This window comes from Mytilus edulis, chromosome 1 (genome assembly GCF_963676685.1).
Source record: "Mytilus edulis chromosome 1, xbMytEdul2.2, whole genome shotgun sequence".
In the NCBI taxonomy this organism is placed as follows: domain Eukaryota; kingdom Metazoa; phylum Mollusca; class Bivalvia; order Mytilida; family Mytilidae; genus Mytilus; species Mytilus edulis.
In genome coordinates, this window is record NC_092344.1 from 85,782,060 (window position 1) to 85,804,441 (window position 22,382).

Consider the following 22,382-nt stretch of genomic DNA (forward strand, 5'->3'; position numbering starts at 1 on the left):
CCCTTAAACAGCATTTTATTTCTATTATTTATCATTATTATTTCGTATCATCTTGTCAAACAAATATAGTAGAGTAGTATGCAAGTCTTTCACAAAACGCAAAGAGTACAACATTAATCAATATTAACAACTTTAGAGCAGAAAATATCTAAATTTCTAACAAAAATAACACTACACTAAACACAACAAGCAAGCCATGATTACTGTAAACCAACTTATATTGGCGAGCGATTTCTTTTCGCGACTTTCGTGAATAGAAAAATATCGCGAATATAAATCGTCTCGAATATGTAAAACTTGGATTTTTCCTTACTTAACTACATCAAGAAAATTTGAGAATCGCGAAATTAAATCGCTTCGAAATGGGATAAAAAAGACTGAACGCGAAATAATGTATCCGCGAAAACGAGTTGTTTTACAATATATGTAACCTCACAATACACGAATGGAATTCTTTCTTTTAAAGATTTCTTGTTAAAAACAATCTATTCACATTTGAAAACAAAATATATTGCGCATAACGCTGCATAAAATAAAAATAAAAAAAACAACAAAAATATTGTTAAATTAAACTTATTAATAATCTTAACATCTCTTTATCATTCGTGTATTATCAGGTTTTCTTTAAAACCTACAAAACAACAACAATTACATAAACACATACAACACACTCAAATTCAAACATTCAATACAATCACATAAAAACACTAACAAACAATTATTTTCACTAATCTTATTAATTATAATCTAGCAATACATAAGTAAACTGATACCGAGCTTGTCCATAGCAGCGAACTTGATAGACCGTCTGATTTTAGATCAACACGCTGCATTAAAACAATAATACTACAGACCCATCTAGTTTTGAAAGGGTAAACAGTAACAATTATCACAATTAATTCAAACAGCAAACCGAAACAAATTTCAATGCTGATAGGTGCAATGACAGACAATGTGTTTCACACATGGTGCACACAGACAAGCTCGAATCAACTTACGAAGAGTTATTTTGCTGAGATGAATTGTAGTATTTAGAATTTCCGTACCCGTCTTGAGTTTTAGTAAACCTGTAAATTAAATATTATATTGTGTTACAGTGTGTTGATTTATATAAGACGCATGCCAAATAAGCTGTATATAATAATAAAAAAAAAATGGAAATATTGAGAAATAATCTGGTTAGTATATAATAATTTGCCTACATATAAGTAACTATATCTATACTGGGGAACAACAGTTTTGAAATTGACATTTATAAGTAAAATATATATCCATACTAGATAAAAAGTTTTGAAATTGACATTAAGGAATACAAATATGAGTGCAGAATTTGTAACTAAATTGTGATATGAAAACATACCGTTTACTACAAAATAAAACAAATTTCATTATTTAATTATTTTCTACAAAGAATAAACAAAAATATCGACAATTGTAATTTATTTTTCAATTAAAAATCTTAAATCGATAGCATTCATAACATTTACATTGACAAAATTGGATATTCAATACTTTTTTTAAAATCGCCTGCATACTATCGCTGTAGTGATCAATTAATTTGTATGAACACAAGGAATTTAAAACTAAAACATATTCTTGAAAGGATAAAACATATTTTTGAAAAGATACAAAACAATATGTAACAGTTACCATTTGTTCATGTTACATGTATTACTTACAAATCTGGATAATTTCTTTTCATAGCATATTCTATAAACTTCAATATTTTTTCGTAGTTGACTTGACCAGGTATACTAGGGTCTATAAACATAGATGCAATGAGTCTAAGTGTATCTGGATGAGGTGCAGCCTGGAATACATAAAAGATAATTGCCCTAAAATCAACTATCATACAACAATTCAAAATTATTACTTATTATTCAGTACTTATCTAGACTCGGGGCGCTTTTTTTTTTTTTTTGGTCGTGAAGTGCATTTCGAGGGTTTTTGTCAACACAAGGTTGTTTTTTTTTGTATTGTTGGTTTATTGACTTTTAATTCCTTCTGTCCTATTATTATGATTCTTTTTTTGTAACTTTGTAATTATGGCTTTCTTTGATTAAGATTCTTCAGTAGTTTTCTTTTTATATTCATTATGACATCTTAGAAACTCCTTGTTCTTTGCATTGATAATCCTAGAATATTTTCCACGATCTTTTCATCATTCCATGGAATGACCATTTAGCCTTAACATAAATTCAATATACCTATTCTACTGTATGTTTATTTCATTACAAGGGTTTAATTATAGACATGTTTCATGTAAAAACAATTTGTATATTCCTACTTACGTTTTGAGACAATAAGCTCTGATTTACTCTGTCAAACGAACACCAGCCCATAAACTGTTTATCGAATTTCGTTGCTTCAATGTAAGCGTTGTATAATCTATCTGGTTGAATGTGACTCAATTCGTCCCCAATGATTTTGACTAACAAATCTTCATCGGCTGCAGAAAACATGGCGGAATCAGATGGTAATTTGTATGTATCATATCTGTCTGTAGGTAGATATCTTTGAAGTAGGAATTCTCTTTCGCCTGATGCTCCGTAGTTCCCATTATCACTTTGTGTTTTTCTTGGAGGCATAAAATGTTGATCTGATTGGAAATTCATTTTGAAATTGTTCTCTGAATGATAACCGTTTAAAGGTCGGTCACTGAGAGGTCGATCAAGGTATGAATATTTGTACTCTGTGTCGTTTGCTAGCTTTGGCGATTCTCCTCTTCTTATCCAGGGTTCACTCTCAAAAACTGTGCTCATCTGATTCTTGTTCCTATTAGCTCGAATCGGTGGCAGGTTATTATATGGCGATAGTGTTTTGGAGTCTGGTCGTGTTCTATTTGCAAAAGTTGGTTTACCTTGTATGTTTGATGAAAAGTTATCCTGTAAAAAAACTTATAAGTGAAAGCTCTCAAAATGTATACACAACTTTTTAATGATGTGACCTATAAGATCATGTTGTTTTTTTTAGCAGGTCAGGGTTTGCATCTGAACTAATAATATCCAAAGTTCGTATTATTCACATTTGATATATCTAGTGCAATAGTACATCTTTTGTGAGTTTGTTAACATGTATCTACAACGGAATGCCTTCTATCCTTTTTCATAAATGTAAGCTCTGGTATCAACAGAAACAAAGTCAACAGAATAAAAAAGGAAATGCAATCAAAATGGCTCGTTTTAATGAACTTAATACTCTGAATGTCATTATTGTTATGTTCTTAACAACTAGTATGGTTTTACCCATGTGCATTTTTTTTTTTCATTTCTGAAATTATACGTTTTATTGTCTTTATTTGTAATCGCATTTGGGCCAGACAATCATCATTTCAGAATAGATATCTTACAACTGGGCACGACTGGTAAGTGTTTGAACCTATGTTATCAACGTTCTCGTTGTTATCATATAACTAATCACGTTAATGCTTAAACAAATCAAATCAATAAGTAAAATATGACTACTTTCTACATGATTAATACGAGAAAAATATCAAAATATATTAAAAAAAAAAAAAACTAACTAATCAAGTCAATTTGAAAAAGGGGTGATTAAGATAACATTTAAAAGTATATTTGTTTGTGGAGTATGTTATACTTTTGTATTTCTCGTGCTATACCGAGGTGATAATTTCCATCCAACAGAAGCTGATATATGTGGGTTGTAAATACGACTAGATATTCTAATCTAACATGTGGATTTCCTACCTCTTCGTTTTCTTTATCAATCGGTGAATACTAAGAAAAACAAATAGACATAAATAGTGGGAAATTTTGGGTTTTTCACCTTCATAAACAATTTTTGTCCTTTTTGTCTGTTACACTAATAATTCTATATTGGATTAAATGCCTTTTTCATGCACTTTCTTTATTAGCTTTTCAATATGAAAGAGGAGGATTAAGATCTCAAGATATATACTAATCATAATTATGATTTCTTTCATCCTTGATATAAGATTGGTGATGATGTTGAACGCACCAACAACTTGTTTATACAAAACGATGAAATGCAATAAGGTTTAGCTGATAGTCCTTCGATGAAGTCTGCTAATTTGGAATAGATCTGTATAGAAAAGCAATCCACGCACAGTTGGTCTTAGTACAACAACATATTGATGTTTAAACCATATACTAAGAATTCTACACAATTGTATATAAATAAACCTCTATATATGTATAAATATATCCCTATTAAAACCAACTCTAATGACTAATGACTATTAATCTAACTATCAAGTTTTATCCTTTTTGCTCTTGTCGACTTTTATAAACACATAACCCCATTCTGCTGTGGAACTTCATATCTGTTAGAATTATGTTGGCAAAGTAGATTACTCTCAAGCAGAAACCAATTGACAAAGAATCAACGATAGATCACCGTTAGTAATTTGACAATGAACAAAACTGATATCGCAAAGCAAGCTCTTAAAGTCCCAGAAATTACAAATGTAAAACAATCCAAACGAGAAAAAATAGCGGCTAAAGAAGGTAAAGAAACAATGAACGAAATAAGAAAATGATATAAAGCAACAAACGCCAATTATTGAAATACTAGAGAACAGCGTTTTATATCATCCTTACTCCCAAAACGCCATACGTTTCAAAACATTATTAATGACACCCAGGGAAAGGTACCCTTTCGGTGAAATTGTAAAAAGTTATACACTATGATCCTATCCGGGACATAAATCTGTTTTCGCCGCAATATTATTAGATGATTAGTTGTCATTTATACATCGAATAATCCTTCATATACATTAAAATATTCGGAGTACTGTATCAAACAACATTTCCTCTAAAAAAAAAACCAAGACAATTTCAAAACGTTTGACCTGAATTATCACAAAAAGTGTATAGTCCGAAGACGCGACTTTCAACTGATTAAAATAGCAATGCATAACTGTTACGGGGCGCAAAAATGAGTAAATATCTTATTCATACATTTTATATGTGAGTGATAGCGGCTTTTCGATACATTCAGTTAAAATGGAAGTTTTTCTTGTTTAAATGGAAAGGTAAGGTCAAAAAGGAAAGCCCTACTTGTAGGAAAACCAATGGTACTAATCGCAAATGAAAAAATGTAGCTTCTTAAATATATAAACGTAAACAGTACCATAACCCATTGCAATAGAACTCCAAATATGATTTATGGCGCCAAACCTCTCAATCACTTCAAGACTTCGGGCAACACAACACACCGAGAAAGGTATGTATATGTATAGAATAGAGAAGCAAACGCAATCTTGATTACTGAAGTTAAACATAGATTGTTTTATGTCACAGTAATATCATGACATCATGCAAAGATGGCTATACATGCTTTTGCTTTTTGAAATTCCAAAATTGAAAAATATTAATTGGTCTTGTTGCTCTATGGCATGTAAAAACATAAAGATCTAGAGAATAAACGGTCCACACTCATGCACCTAAAGAAAATAAGTCATTTCTATTACAAACCACACCACCCAGTGCATAAATAAAATAGACAGTGAATTAAAGGTAGCAGTTTTATGTAGGAAATGATTTCAGGTTGGAAGAAGATAGGAGGACTGTACTTACCAGGCGCATTAATGGCCGAAATAATCTCTAAAGAAAACAAAATATCGCTGTCATGAAAGCAAGCTATTTCAAAAAGGAAAAATGAAGGGCACTTAAAGCAATAATCTGTTAATATTTTAATGAAAATTATCATTAAAATTTTAAAAACTAACTACTTCTGAAATAAGCTAACAGCATATTAGTATAATTTTTTTTTCATTTTATTTACTTGAAGATAATAGAGGAAGGTGTGTTCTTTCCCTTGGTGTGGACCTCTACTTAGGTTAAAGTTGTTAAAGTTGAATTTAAAAGTTTCAGTTCTATTATGGAACATTGATTATAAAAAGAAACATTGGAGCATTTAAATAAATTTAAAAATATTATTTCATACAGGTTTTAGATAGTCGTGTAATATCATATAACAAGTGAAATTTTACCCTCAAGTAAACATATTTGTCTCACGTTAGAACAATATCAGGTATCGTTTTAAAAGAATTATTTTTATTCGTTATTGTCTATATAAGGCACAGATCAAAAGTCTTCGTCTCTAATTTTATAAAAATGAAATATTGTCATTATCTTGTTCATTGGTCTAAAACAATTATATTCCTTAAAGAATGTCATTTAATTCTACAGTATTTCAAATGTTTCATTTGAGCTAAGATATCATTGGTCAGTGCCCTAAAAAAACTGCAAAATTGGCAAACTGATGTATGTCATTTCGCGAATTCTTATACAGACAAAACAGTTCTTTTTTCAGAATTCTACCGAAATAATGAGTAATTAACATTTACACTTTATATATTTGGTGCGTAAGCTCTTGAAAATGGTTAATTTTATGGTATCTATTGGTGTCTTTAAAATAAATAGGCTAGTACTCACACATACAGTTAACATAAAGCATCGAGTTTTTTTCATTTTATGAGTAATGTGGCCGAATTTCCATGTCAATGAAGTTAATCAAAATAGTCGTTAATTCATTAGATACTATTTTAAGTAAGGACTTAATACATTGAATGTTTTTGTCATTAGTTAAATTTGGTACTAACAATATGGACAAATCGTTTATCTTATCAAACAAATACCTTGTGTTAGGTATTGTGTCAAGAAAGCTTCATTAGTTTAATACGGAAACACTTGTTATGGTAAAAAAGTAACATGTTATATGTTTTATGTCAGAAAGCCAGTATGTTAGCTGCATACAATTATGTTTACATGAATGTTTTCTATCTATATGTGTTTTAATATCGGGTAATATTTAAGGAATGGATTATTTGTCGCGATACATGCAACTCATGCTTCATTAAACGTTCTCTGTACATACCACGTTGTGTCTAAAGTATTGGAGTTCTTTCTGCCTCTAACATAAAACATTTTCAATTCCATAAGTGCGTTGACAAAAGCATTAAAATGACAATGCATGAATAATTTCTCTGGTAATCATTTGCTTGTTGCTATGTGTAATTTAAGATGTATTATTAATTTAAAACAAACATTAATGTTTTGAAATTATTCATTTTTCTTTTGATATTCAAATTGTTTTTTCACTCATTTTTACGCAGAATACAACGACAAATGATTACCGGAAGCAATAGTGCTGAATGAACATGATTTTATCGGTTGCTACCATCAGTGCTTGAGTGTATCATTTGCAGAAAAGGGGTGATTTTGCGATATATTGTGCAAACTGTGTTTATTCATCTACCATGCTATAAACTTGCATGTCTCTCATTTTTCATTTTTGAACTGAATTTACAGTTTTACAACCAAATACATTAAGGGAAAACATTTTGAAAACTACGTGAATTGTTAATGACGTCTTGAAAAATAAACATTCAAGCAATGGCGAACCATTATGTGCAAACAATTCCGATAAATAGACGAATTTTTATACAATAAAAAAACGAATTTCACTTTTTACTTTTTTCAGTCAAATAATGAAAATGTAGCAGACGTTTAACGAGTATATATATGGCATCGATGAAATCCACCCAGACATACAGAAGCTGATACATGAAGCCTGTAAACTAAGACAAGATAATCTACGTCTAGCACGTGGTTTTCCTACCTCTCCGTATTCTATGTTGTTTGATCCAGGCTAAGAAAAATAAGTATACATATAATCATATGAAGATTGTGGATCTCGAGTTCGATACACTCTAATCATTACTTTTTAGGAATGAACATAAAATCTTTAAAATTTAAATAAAAGTATAATAACAAAATGTATAATAAAAAATCCAGTACAAAATATACATATGACTACTGGTTTCAGTTTCTGAAGACTAAAAGTCCAAACAGGATTTGTATAACTGTATTCGTGTTTTTGATTTTTTTTATGCCACTAGATAAAATTGGAACTTGAACGAATAAGAACTATGACTTTGTATGTACCTTTGAATTCAGCATGATTATTATTACTTATTCGTGTACAAACATATTCAGATAACAGATAGTTAGTAGACTTACTCTTTGTGCACTGAAATATCCTTTGGTTCCTTCAGCAAGTAATCTAGGGTCTATCTTAGTAGGGTTCTCTGCTATGTTCTGTATTGGAGGTACTCTAGGTCCATAACCGCCAGGAGAATTCTGTCGATCTTCCCTGTAAACAGTGCCACTAAGTTACTCAAGTAAATACACCTTACTTGCTTATAAGAATTTTAAAGGGAAGATTAAACAGAAAAGTTTGTATTTTAAGCCGTAAGCGCTTACAACTTATTTACTTTTATATATTTATACACACTTTAATTATAATCGTGAAATTAAATGCTAAACCTGAGTGGTTTGAAAATAGATTAATGAAAGTATGTTAATGTGGTGAAAAAGAACTGGTGATCCACATATTTAACTTTTTAATCAAGGACATAAAATATATTCCAACAAACCATGACAAAATAAACATGTCCAATAAACCAGTGCCAATTGTGTTTAATGATTCGAAACAGATTAGGAAAAACTAAGAGCACTTTCATGGATTTTAAACATTCAACAAAGTGTTTTGTCTTCAGTTTCTTTTCCAATTAACAATGATATTTAACCGTAAACACTTCCTACAAGCAAGTGAACAAATGAAACGTTTTGGGGTAGATACAAAACATGTGTACCTGAAACCTCACAAACAAAACATGGCATCGATGAATTAGGAGTACTTTACAATGTCTCGTCCTTTTTCTTAAAAAGTTCATTGGAAAATACCGAGACCTTGTTGATAAATAAAACCGGTATATGACGGTCTTGGAGAATAAATTCTAGGTACCAACGTTATTTCTCATCTTAATTAACAGTTGCAGTGTTCTGATGTTTGTCTTTGTACATATTAACCTTTTGTGTTTAGTCCAATTTCGTAAATATTCGTTTGGAGTGGCTCAGTACGTATGCATCCTGCCAATGCGTTGTTGTTCTGTGGTCAATTTTTGTATTGTTGTCGTTCATTTTGGCTTATGTGTTTTTCTTTGCTGGTATAATTGTTTGTTTATAGAGTTATTATGATTATAGCACAATGTTGACTGCTGTACCCATATTTTTGCTTTTTTGTCTAGTATGTCTGTTGGTTTTGTTCACACATTGTCAATATAATTAAACTTTATGCTTCTGCCATACAATTGAAAGGTTTAGCTAACTATAAAACCTTTTTTAATCCAACTTTTTTCACACAAGGAAAAGTATGTACCAAGTCAGGAATATGACATTTGTTTTCCATTCGTTTGATGTGTTTGAGCTTTTGATTTTGCCATTTGATAAAGGACATTCCGATTTGAATTTCCATTGGAAGTCGGTATTTTTGTTATTTGACTTTTCATAAAATAAAAAAAAAACAATATTAGGTCAATGTTAGAAAAATATCATCTTTTTTGTATGAGGTGGCTAAGAAACTGGGAAAGGGCGAGGTTCTACCGATTTTTTTCTGACATTAACTTAATATATATTGTTTTTATACTGCAACTTAAATAAATAAATTCATAGCTTTTTAAATTGTAACACAAATTTCAAACTTATTTTCATCCCTTAATAAACCCCTGACTGTGGAAAAAGTGTTCCATGATGAAATTGACATTGCACAAAGTATAGCTGTGTTACTATATTTAGGTAATAAATAGAACTAGTTGCAGTATAAATAAGTTTCTCTAATTCTATGGAAATTTATTCCTTTCCGAACCCATTGTATAAAAACATTTAATCAACGTGTGGTTGCCGGTGATCTCAAAAGATCATTGGATGATTTTAAGGGTCATAACCTCTTTAGCTAACCGAATGAATCAAAATATATATACATGTATATGGTATGATTGTCAATGAGACAATTTTTTTTATCAGGACCAAATACAGGGACGTACACAACTATGAACTCACATTGTATTTAAGTTTTCTATAACTGGAACCCGTTTGCTTCCTATTATTTTGATACCAATCTGTGGTGTATGATTTGTGGCAAATGGAGCTGTTGTCGTAGTGAGATTGTTAGCACGCATAAAATCATATTCCATCCGCTCACTCTGAAAATAATAAAATGTTAACGTAAATAAATTGTTACCATATGATACATGTATCAAATCTACTCATTCTGATGTCTGAAGTTTGGTTACAAGAACATCTTTCAAGCTTTAGTGTAGTATATTAGCTTATTAGCTTATTAGAAAACAAAACATTTATAAGTTTAAAGAATAGGCCAATTATTTGACAATCAACTGGTTTTGAATAACAAGAGAGATGTAGTAGCTTGGACACAATAGTTATACATATAGTAAAAAAAAACAGAGAAGAAATAAAATTCCTAAGGTTTTATTTTGTGTTTTAAAAAGCTACTACATTGTACAGGTGTAACAGCGGGTATTCTACAATAAACTCCGACAAGAGTTGCACTTTAAAAAGCTAAATGCGCATAAATCAATATTTACTGCATGACTTTCTTTGACTACCAGTTTTTGATTGCCCCTTTTATTTAATATCTTCTTACTTTAATACCCAACATAGTAAATAACTGTAGAATTCTGATTTATAAAATAATTTTAACTGGTATAAATTGTCAAAAGGATTATCCAGACTAGATTTCAGCTTATTATCAAAAGTTGTCTATACCATGCTCTCCTCCACCCACACTAATACAAGACTATAGAAATTGTGGGTTTTTTTATAATGTCACTTATCAGTCTACGCCACTTTTTAACCTAAAAAGGCGGTTTTCCTAATATGAAGTCGGTGATATCCAAACGTTTCCCCGCGGAGAGTGCCTGCACCACGTAGGGAGAATAACTGACATTTTCAATGTTATACTTGTTTATATTTTTGACACGGCCTTAGTTGGAGTTTGTTATAGTACATTTCTTTTTTAGTTACTGTATGTTAACAATTAAACAAAATCATTTGTCATTTTTAACATGTGATCGTTATCCATATATTCATGTTTTGATCAACCTGGTCCTTGAACTTCATTGAGTACAACTTTGCTGAAGGCTTCCTATTTAAAGAATTGAAAAAATGGTCTCTATTTAAACTTGATGATCTGATGAACTGTTCCTGCCAGCTAATGGGTCGTATTTAGTCATATGTATAAGCTACACAAAAAGAGGAAAGGATAGCATGAGTGTGGCTACGATAAATGGAATTCGTCATTGACGCAAATATTCTGTAACGGACAGGTGGTAGTCCAAGTTAAAAGAGGAATAAAGGAGTATACAAAACAAATATATGACTTGTGTAGATATAAAAAAAAGCCTTTAAATTTCGGTACAGAGAATCTTCATGCCCGCGTCACACTGTCCCGATTTTTACGCCGATGGCAACACGATAATGGAAATTTTCAAAATCGGGACTGATCGTATCCAGATCGGGCTATTCGTAGTGCCATCTTTAACCATCGTAGAACCATCGGCCACTTTTTCTAGCCTTCGGTGACAACTTCGGGAAGGGTTCTAAATTTTTTAACATGTTAAAAAATCCCCGAAGGTGCGTCCGATGTTGAGGGTTCGTATTGAGTTCGTATCACCATCCTCACTATCGTAATGTCACCGGGAATGCATCTTTGCACATCGTATTGCATTCGTGTTTACATCGTTTCCATCGGGCAGTTTTGACATTACGATGTCTACACGAATGAATCACGAAGATACCCGAAGGTCTTACGATGGCAACACGACTTCGTGAAGACCTCGTAATCCCGTCGTGTTGCCATCGAATAAAAGTACGAAGGCGACAAGATGGAACTACGACGGCAATAAATCCAGCTAAATGTAAGTTAATTTTCGCGTTAAAATACATTTAAAGTGCCTTGCGCGATATGCACTGGTCAGTCTAATATGACAGTTAAGAAAGACGTTCACAAAACATGGAGCTCGTATCATATGATTCTATGAGAACAAGAAAGGCGACAGCGTTGTTTCTATTAATTCAAATGGAACAAGAAGAGCAGCAATTACAGGCTCAGGATTTACTTTTACAAATAAAATATTATTTTTTGTCAATTTTCCATATCTAGTAACATAATGAAAATCATAAACGCGACTCGTACACCAACACTGCAGGTACACGTATATAGGGAAACCAACTTTTTCTTCATTATTCTGATTTTTTTATGTATTGTTTGAGTTGTTGTCACACGAATGTTTACTCCATAACCATTTTGTTTTCTATATGTCATATTTTGCCGCATTTGTTGCTTTCCCCACATCCTTCCTTTTGTCTATATTATTATGATATTCTCCTGGAAAGAGCTCTTTTTGAATAAAAGGGATCAACGAACCCATTATCTTACCTTTGAGATAGATCAGTAAACATGGGCATAATTATGGGTGATTATTCAGACTAGTACACACATTTTACAGTTCAAACAAGGCAATGCCGAGCGTGGCATCCCCTCGTATGTAACATATTGGGGACAAATATGAACACTATATTTGTATATACACATGCAGAAAATGGTAAATTGAATATGCATATTTGATACATAAACTATTTTTCTAGAAATCAACCAAAACATTCAGTAACTGGAAATACCTTTAATATTGTCTTTAGAACCAGCAGGGAAAAAAATGAGCAACCAATTCCTGTGTATTATGCTATTTCAAGGAGAAAAACAAGTCCATCTGCATGACCTTGACCTTTGGCCTTGAACGTAAAAAATGTCAGATCATTACAAGGAGGAACAATATACCAAATGTGGTTAAAATCTTTTGAAGCATATTGGTTTTAGAGTGACCACAAGGGTGATATTTCCTTGTATTACAACTGCCACTGTGACCTCGACCTTTGAACTTTAAAGTCAATAGCGCTTAAGATATTCTTAACGAGTAACACCATACAAAGTTTTGAGCATTTTGGGTCTAGAGTGTCAATAACAATTTTATATACACGCAACTTACATGTAGTAGGCGAGGGGAATCCGATAATAAACTAAGTTTTATAAGAATTAGACAAAAAGATCGATTTCCCGCCATGCATGGCAGACTTGTACAGAAACGATATGTTGTCGAAATTCTGTTCGTATCTTTTAGACATCGTATGGCCATCGCGCTATCATCGTAATCCATCGTGTAGCCTTCGTAATCCATCGTGTAGCCTTCGTGATCCATCGTGTAGGCTTCGGCTGAGATATGAAGCTTAAATACCCGTCTTCGGTTAACCTTCGTATGTCCATCTTTTGCTATCGTATATAATTTCGGCACCATCGTATAGACTTCGTTATTCATCGTACTTTCTTCGGTCACTTTTTGGTATTTTAACGAGATCGGGACCAACTTCGTACGAACTTACAATTTTCGCATTCGGGTGTCCATCGTATATAAAAATCGGGACAGTGTGACGCGGGCATCAAAGATAACATTAATTTCAATAGTAAGAAAAATAAAAAAATTGATCAACCAATTAAACAAAAACAGAAACTGAAACAAAACAAACCGGAAATCAACAACCAGAAACTGCCAAAGTAATCGACATTCGTAGGTAAATATCTTATCTGATACATTATACATGTACATGTATGAGGGGCGAGAACATGTAATCTATGCTTATTAACATGTAGGATGGTAGTTTATCAAAATCCAGTCGTTCTTTTTTTTGTTTTCAGATATGAAATAGCATTGAAATTATATTGTTTTGATATCTATGACAGCGTGGGATCAAGTTCAAGACCACATCTCAATTTAAATTAATAAATCCTTGGAAAAAACAAACGTTTCATAATAGTTTGGTATGTCATTGATTAAAACTTAGAAACAAAGTAGGCTTTAGTATGTCTAACTAGTTTGGATCCAGCTAATATTGTTACAAATACTGAAGAAGTGTAAACGTATCCGAGTAAATTTTTATGTCAATTTATTTAACATATAAACGATAAATGTTGCAATATGTCGACAAAGGTTATTAAATGATTTATCATAATTTAGTGGGTAAATATTTAATCTTAAGAAATTAATATTTAGTTGTGTTGTTATGTACTTACTATTCTTTGACAAGCATTTATATAAGTAACTTGAGACGTTATCAATGCAAGAGAGTGATACTATCATAGAAAACTCAGAGATTTTTTTAATGTTCAAGGATTTCTTACATTTGGAAATAAGCATAGTCTTGTATGATTTTAAATTTTAGTTTCTTGTGTATATTTCGGAGTTTAGTATGACGTCCATTATCACTTAACTAGTATACATTTTTGTTTAGGGTCCAGCTGAAGTACGCCTCCGGGTGCGAATGCGGGAGTTTCTCGCTGTATTGAAGACCTATTGGTGGCCTTCGGCTGTTGTTTGATCTCTGGTCGGATTGTTTATTCTTTGACGCATTCCCCATTTCCATTCTCAATTTTATATTATTACATTGTTTTCCTTTGAAATATGGTCACTTAAAAATACTACTCGTTTAGTCTTGTAATATGTCTAGCCTGTTTGACTGTACCTTTATGTTAATCTACCTACTTTTTTTCTTCGATAATAGTTATCAACGGTATCAGGCTTATAATTGTATACGCAGAACGCTCGTTTCGTCTGCATTAGACTCATCAGCGACGCTCAGATCAAAATAGTTAGAAAGCCAAACAAGTACAAAATCCTGTTTTTGTACTAGTTTTAATATTTCACTCTTTTAACCAGTTCTGCACAACCACCGAAATAACAGAAAGCAGTCGAATATATTTTGTTTGCAAAAACGTGTGACTCGACTTTATTTGTTAAATGTAATCATTAGAGTTTTCCGAAGGGTCGGCCTCAGTTCATCCCACACTGTGGTGTGGTGCTTAAACTGAGGTTTCCTGAGTGATGTTTTGAAGACTGTTATTTGACTTTTGACTTCTTCTTTTTTTTTAATTTTCATGGTTTTATCATCTTTGATTTGTCTCTCAATTGCCTCCGTAGTAACTATGATCATATATTCAGAATCACCATGCATCCGTTTGAAAGTCGGGGAAGTTTGCATTGAAAATTGAGATTTTGACAACGTATAGAGGTACATCCACCTGTTCTATCATTAATATCATTAAATCAAATCAACAACTTTACGACTTCAATACTTGTACTTATGCATCCCCCAATAAAAATGCCAATCAAAACCAATATTTAGCTTAAGTATTTAATAAATACGAATTGTTAAAACCCAACTATTTAAATCGAACATTTCAAAGGATTTTATTTAAATTCATATGGTATATCGCTTCCTTGTTGTCATTGGCTACCTATGTAAATCAATGTCAAAGTGCGGTATGGTTTAAATCGAATTCTTACAAAACTTTTAAAAAGTCATTCCTATATATGTATTTCATAATTTAAACTGTTTGTTTACTGTAGCTTATAATTATACCATTTACGTATTAGTTTTCAATTTTACCTCTGAATTTTGATTAATTGCATATGGGACAAAATATATTGTTCTTGTGTTAAATACAAGCCAGACTGTTTGAATGCAAAACAGACAGTTCAAGTACCTGAACAAATATTGTAAATGCATGGAAAGACAGGATTACTACCAAATAAAAACAGTGACTTATTCTACACTCTTGCTAAAAACATACGCCACGTTCACAAAACAGTATAAAGAAATCTAGAGAATGATCAACCCCCTAAAAATGCGGAGGTTAGCTCAGATTCTTTGAAGAATGGTAAAAGGTCATGAATCAGGAATACAGGACTGTTTTGGGTCATGATTATTTTGAGGTACATCCACCTGTTCTACATATTTAGATTAAGATGGAAGTAATTCTATTTATCTAACATTAGTTTATTCATTTCTTAGTTGCACTATTGTTTCAGAAAAGAAAGAAAAAACATTTCTCTAAGAATCATCTGTATGTGTGACTACTATAAAAACTGTATGGCCGGATTATTTAGATTAATTCAGAACAGTTTGTTTTGTGTCCTTCAAAACGACAATTTAAAAGTAAATGAAATCCGAAAACGATGTGAACCAAGGGCATCTTTCAACGTCAATAATTAGGAAATTTGCTTTCAAAATTCATCATATATCTCGATGATTGAATATACTATCTAGCACCTTTTACGTCATAATCAAATAACCCTAAATTGCAGATTCAAAAAAAAACCGGATAAATTATCTTCACAAAAGAATATAATGCAAAGAATATTTTAACTATCTTTAAATAAAAACTTTTGCATAACACTTTGCACAAAATTCTAAATGCAGCATGACGCAAAAAGCGAGAAAAAACCTCAAAGACAAAGTACTGGATAACTCTTTGCTTGTTCAATACATTTAGTTCAAAAAGGTTGGTGAATCAATCAAAGGAATATGAGATCAAACTGAAATAGTGAATAAATTACTGATATAAATTATTGATAAAAAATTTGCATATTGAAGGTTGTGTTTTTACGTTTAGCAGATAACAACACTAGCATACACTAGAGCCGGGAAAAGTCATATTGATATTTAAAGTTGGCTGTACTCTGGGCGTCCACTGGATCAAATAGAAGAACAAGTAATCTGGGGTACAAAAAGGAATTTTTTTAGGAGATAGCATAAAGATGGAAAAGTAAGCAGCAATGCATAAATTGTTTCACCTCATTCTTCGATGATTAGACAATACTGAAATGTTGATGCTAATCAGTGAGTACCTGTCACTTGAAAAAAAGAGAAGCGTACGATACCAAAGGGACATTCAAACTCACAAGTTGAAAATAAACTAACAATGCCTCGACCAAAACACTATACATAGAAATATTCATTTAACTACTCGAAGTTATGTATTTTAAATCTGGCATATGCACATTGTCTTTCTGACATATACCCCAGTATGGACATAGAACTAAGATTAATCAGAGATATTTAATCCATACTACCACATACAACTCCGTTTATAGTTTGAATCAAGCCTCTTTATTAGGGCCAAATGATATCTGATCTTGATGTGAAGGAACGTTAAAAAGGTTGATATGAGATCAAGATTGTCAAAATAAATCCAAGGTCGTATTGACGATGTTTCTGGCATACGCGTTTCTTAAACCTATACTAATTTCTGCATACCGGTGATTTAAAAAAAAATGAAATGTGGGTACAAGTGTCAATGAGACAGCAACTCATTGATTGATTGTTGGTTGCTTTACGCCACATTAACACAAAAAGGCTATATCGCGGCGGAGACAGCAACTAATTGATTGATTGTTGGTTGCTTTACGCCACATTATCACAAAAAGGCTATTTCGCGGCAGAGACAGCAACTCAACCACAAAAACACAAAAGACACTTAAACGGCAACATACATAGTTATCAACAATAGACATGTGATTAAACAAAATAACGCCTTTTACAATGTACTGACAATATAAACGACTAAAAATAACACGTTTTAATTGAACAGGACGCGACTTTTATTTGAAGGACTTTTCGGCAGTAATCTTGCCATGCATGAGGCATATTTCTTTGTCTTAGTTAGCTACCATTTGGGGGAAAAGTTTGCCTACACTCACATTGCAAAGTGGAAAAATCCCTTTCATCAAATCATACCAGTTTTAGTTAATACATTTAACGCTAGGTGTTATAGTTAAATTCTACCGAAAGTATTTTTCATAAACAATATCAGTTGTTACAATGTAAGAAGCTAGAAACATATAGCCAAAGTTGCCGCACTTGTTCTGTGGTATGTTTAAGGTTTGATCTTGTGCTTTCTAATCACGCAATAATAGATATTCCTTCTAAAAATAATAACTAAACTAAGAAATGCTGTGTGATTTCACTGTATATTTTGAATAATTCAACCAGTAGATATATAATAGATTATACTGTACAATCTGCAATATTGGACATTTAACCGTACGACGTTTAAGGAGCACTTGAACAAATAAATTAGATTTCAATATATATCTTAAACACTTTATTGGAACATTAAAATTTTCTTCTTAACAATAATGTGTTTACAGTCATCGCAAGCAAAACGATTTATCGCCAATATAAGCCTTTTGACAAATATTTACAAACCAGCATATGATTTGCTCCGTGACAGAGGTTTGCTTAGCAACAACCTGTTAAATTCTTCTCTTGATTAGAGAACGACCACTCAATAGTCCTTTCAGCAACTTGAAAATTGTCTTTGGAAAACAGTTGTCATATAAATAGATTTTGCTTTGAAGAAGAGATACGATTGAAGTGGTCTCTGTCAAGAAAAAAATGTCAAAATGCAAAAATCCAACTTAAAATGACACTTCAAACCTCGAGCTCAGGTGGCAGACAGTCCGTATTAAAAAATTCATTTAAAAACTGACTATAATAAATTGAGTGCGAAGATTTGCGGTATGGTAAACACAAATTAACGTACGCGTGTTTGTTTCCTTTTAAACTATTATAAAGTTCCGCCTTAAATTACCTTTTCCACACACAAAGTGTCATTTAAATTGCTACAGGCAGCAAATATGCTCAAGTTGGACAGTAAACATCTTATAGTCTAATACATATTTGACTAGTCAAGCAATGGTCAATCTTGTATGACATTTGTGGAAAATAATCAAAAATATGTGCTTGTGCCACGGTTTCGGAGTTCGTGTCAGTTCAGAAGTTATAACATTTGTTTTAGTTCGTCCACCATTTGACATACATTATAGGAAAATATTCAGATTATATATACCTACCTTGATGTTTCCACTCTTTCGAGGATTCCGAAGTGAATTTTTATCGCGAAATGAAGAGGACATATTATAGTTCCTGTGCGCTCAATACAAGATTCAAATAGAATTCTTCCAAAATAAATAGCCCTACTCTAAAACCATCATACAAGTTTCTGCATATCTAATATACAAATAAATGGCATATCGTATGTACAAATAAAATTAATGGCTATATTTATTGATATCATCTAACGTTCAAATTTCCCCAATGTTTCAAAACAATGATAAGTTTAAATCATCTTAGTTTGGTATTTAATACAGAACAATACAGAGCGTGTTACATGTCAATATAATGTACGTGTCTTTGTTACCATTGACATATAGTATCATCTACCAACTACCATCTATGTTTGTTTTAGTATAAAATTACCAATTTAGAAACAAATATAGGACTTGAGTTTTCTATTGTGTAAATAAGTTAAATCTATTTGCTGTGAACACAAAGTTGTTATGGCTGCAATGGTAACTGTTTCTAGAAATGATAGTCTTTAGTTAACCGTCAGAAAAAAAAAATATATGTAAAAATCAGACGATTAGTGTTTAACGAAAGACTGCAATACATTATGCTAGAAAATAAACACAAATATAATATATAGTCCAGGACAAAAAAAAATCTCTAAAACCCAAATCAGGGTACTTAATTCATTGTAATACTTATTGAATTGTTTTCCTTTTCAGATTCCACAGGATTGATTGGAATATAGAAATAACAATTTTAGATATTTTCCCGAGCATCAGTTAAACCATGAAGATGAGTGTCTGTTTTTGGCAGTGCGGGATGAATGCATACGCATCCTTATTCTATCTGAATTGGAAAGGTGTCCCGTGTAAGGAGAGCGCTACACTTTTGTACTTTTTAAGAACCTTTGCTAACAAGGGGGTCTGTTTGAAAATGCAACATTGATGTTTCTATCTAACGTTCCATCATTTGACAGTGCCATCCTGGCCACTTTAAGCAGAATCTTCCAAACGAAGTTATTATTAATTGTTCTCATTCTGAATATTCATACAGTATTTGTTACAAGACATTTGGCAAAAATCTTAGGCTTCAACTCTTACAGGCAAAATTGACCATAATGGGATAATTTCTTGTCACAATTAGAAAAATTATAAAATAACAAAAAATCAACAAATATTAGCTTAAAAAGTTATATATTTGGTAAATGGAAATGTACCGTCGGTTTTCATAGGAACATGAGGGCATGGCGGGTAAGGTTTAGAATTTTAGTTCCTGACATGAGCTTACAAATGTTTTACTTATTCTCATTATATCTATTTTCTAAGATGGAGGAAACAATTGAGGTTGGTGATACTTGATTCGTTGGTTTGCACATTCTTCATGTATTCAATTATATAAGAAATTTGAATTTGGTTCAAAAGTGAAATACATGGTTCACCGACATTCACAAAATCCTGGCAAACCATACAATTTTTTCATCTGGTGACAACGGTTCTATGCTATTTAACATTCAATATCAGTTTGTTTATACTCCTTTTTTTGGGTTTAACATTATAACTTTTTATTGCTTTGTTTAATCCTTCCCATATGCAAGTTATATGCAAGTTATAATAATTCTACAGCCTTGAAATAGTCATATTTAATATACAGTATTTGTTTGATACAAGAATACTTCAAACATGACAATGGGGTGCCCTCTTTTACATGACCTGTAAGTTTAAACATAGAAACCTTATCGGAGTTTCGTGCATCCCATGTCTTCTCAATAGGATGATAAAGATTATAGACAATGAATAAAATTAAAATAAACGACAATGACAAAGCTATACTATGTATAGATTTATGCATTATTTTATGAAACATGCAGAGACACATTTTTACTCATGAAAGGGGTAAATTAACTGGATAAATGTGTGTAAGAATTTGATATTAAAAGTGTAGGACCTTGCTTAAAAAGGTGATAAAACTGACAAAACTATAAAAAGTTAAGTACACTAGCTTACAACACAAAAAGAAGGGAAATTTCAGGTCAATTTAAGTTACACATGTCTATTAGATATGAAATGTTTGGAACTGTTATTAAACATGAAATGTTTCGAAAAGTAAAACTTCACCGCATTGTTTTGACGTTGTTACTGACTAATAAAAAAACAAACATCAAAAAGTCCAACAAGAATGCTCCTTAGAGCATAACATAAACAGTAACAGTTGACATAGGCTATGAATACATTACATACTTTTGGCCTTTTTGGTTGAGTTGTGATAGAAGTTGGTCTGGTAATCTTCTTCTGAACTTGGTTTTCCGAAGGCCATACCCATGCCATCTTCAATATTTATCTCTAATAATCCAGATACGAGATTACCACAAAGCCTAATCACACGAAGTACAATTTTTATCCAGATATTTGTAAACAAAGGTCTCCTCTTCCGATCACAGATTTTGAAAAGAGAATGTCGTATCACCTAAATCTTATGTTTTCACAATGCTCCTTTAAATACCAAGGGTAACCGCGTCTGCTTGTAAATGTAGATCAGTAAAAACTTGGTAAAGTAAACACTCACTGACAGTTTGTAAAATAGAAAATGTTTGGACCTTAGACAAATGAATGTCAGCGGGATGCCGCAGAAATCGTTGTGTTTGCCTTTGACTTATTAAAGGATTAAATGTTTGATTGATTTGGATATCATTGGCAAACAATCTTCAACATCGAACAGTTCCTTTTGAGACCAATACACACACATTTAATATGTAATGATATTCTTTATCGTATCTATTGGTGAATCGGTCCATGTTTCTAGTATAGCTGGATGGTGTTTATTTGTAGTTAAACGATCATTATTATATTTGAATGCGAAGGTTTAATTCATTCTGCTCAATTGTGTTGATATATTTTTGTACTTGAATAAAAAACCCGGATCAATTTCATGTAATTCTGTTTTAAACTTATTGTTCGTAACCTTTCAGTCAAGTAAAAAAAAACTAAAATGATTTACTGATCAATGTCTCTCTGTATGTACAAGTAAGGTTATACAGGGGTATTTTCACAAATATACCTGCCATAAACTAATAAAACTAAGCAAGCTATATAACTTAAAGTACTTCAGTCGATGGTTTTGTCTGCCGTTTGAACGACTGTATCACAAAAGTTAAAAATCTATCGTTAAAAAACCCATCAAATGGATATTGAAAAAATGTTCATTTCATTATACGAGTCTTATAATAATATCAATTTTGTAACAAACCAAACAGTGTTGTTGCTATTATTTGAATAGATACAAAACTATATCAATGTTACACGAGGCAAATGATCTAAATGAACTATTTCAATCGAAACATTGGATATCAAATTAACCCTTGGAAACATTAATAGAATTATTAAAAAATAAATTGATAAAATTTCGATTGACTTGACTTGTGTTTGTTTTCATATCTATGTGAAACTAAAACAAACTGCTACGAAGCATTAATAATGTTTACGTTACAAACACGGTGAAAGTAAAGCAGTATAGCTCAATTGTTACTATTATTCCAGTCCTTTGTTGATCTCCCCCTCTAGTTACCTTATTATGAACGTGAAGAGGACAGCAGTTAGCGGTTTAAATTATGAGTTTTGTGATTTTGACATGACAATGACTTTTAACTGATAACCTCTAATTGTCTTTATGTCACCCACGAGTTTCAATGCACAATGTATATTTAAAGACCCTTATTAAAATTCATACATAAAACGTTTCACTTCTATATAATTTCTGAAACTATAAACGCATGTAAATCTAAGATAATGAAATGAGTAA

The 22,382-nt window shown here is 31.8% G+C and overlaps 1 protein-coding gene across 50 annotated transcripts in view; it reads right to left on the bottom strand.

The window, feature by feature from the left end:
- The window catches only part of LOC139493163 (uncharacterized), a 92,528-nt gene that overhangs the window by 10,705 nt on the left and 59,441 nt on the right, over positions 1–22,382 (bottom strand). For 17 of the 50 annotated variants that reach the window (XR_011656968.1, XR_011656966.1, XR_011656975.1 and 14 more), the window contains 6 exons: positions 9,888–10,030; positions 8,007–8,139; positions 7,606–7,635; positions 2,292–2,885; positions 1,680–1,810; positions 999–1,067 (listed from right to left, as the gene is read on the bottom strand). Coding sequence is in view for 42 of the 50 variants with exons in the window: in XM_071281591.1 (XP_071137692.1) it covers positions 999–1,067; positions 1,680–1,810; positions 2,292–2,885; positions 7,606–7,635; positions 8,007–8,139; positions 9,888–10,030 (1,100 nt within the window). In the remaining 8 variants the exon portion in view is untranslated. Of the gene's footprint in view, positions 1–998; positions 1,068–1,679; positions 1,811–2,291; positions 2,886–3,707; positions 3,738–5,558; positions 5,586–6,861; positions 6,898–7,605; positions 7,636–8,006; positions 8,140–9,887; positions 10,031–18,592; positions 18,761–20,824; positions 21,459–22,382 lie in introns of those variants that run through there. The other 33 variants (XM_071281372.1, XM_071281486.1, XM_071281365.1 and 30 more) reach the window with 14 other exon arrangements.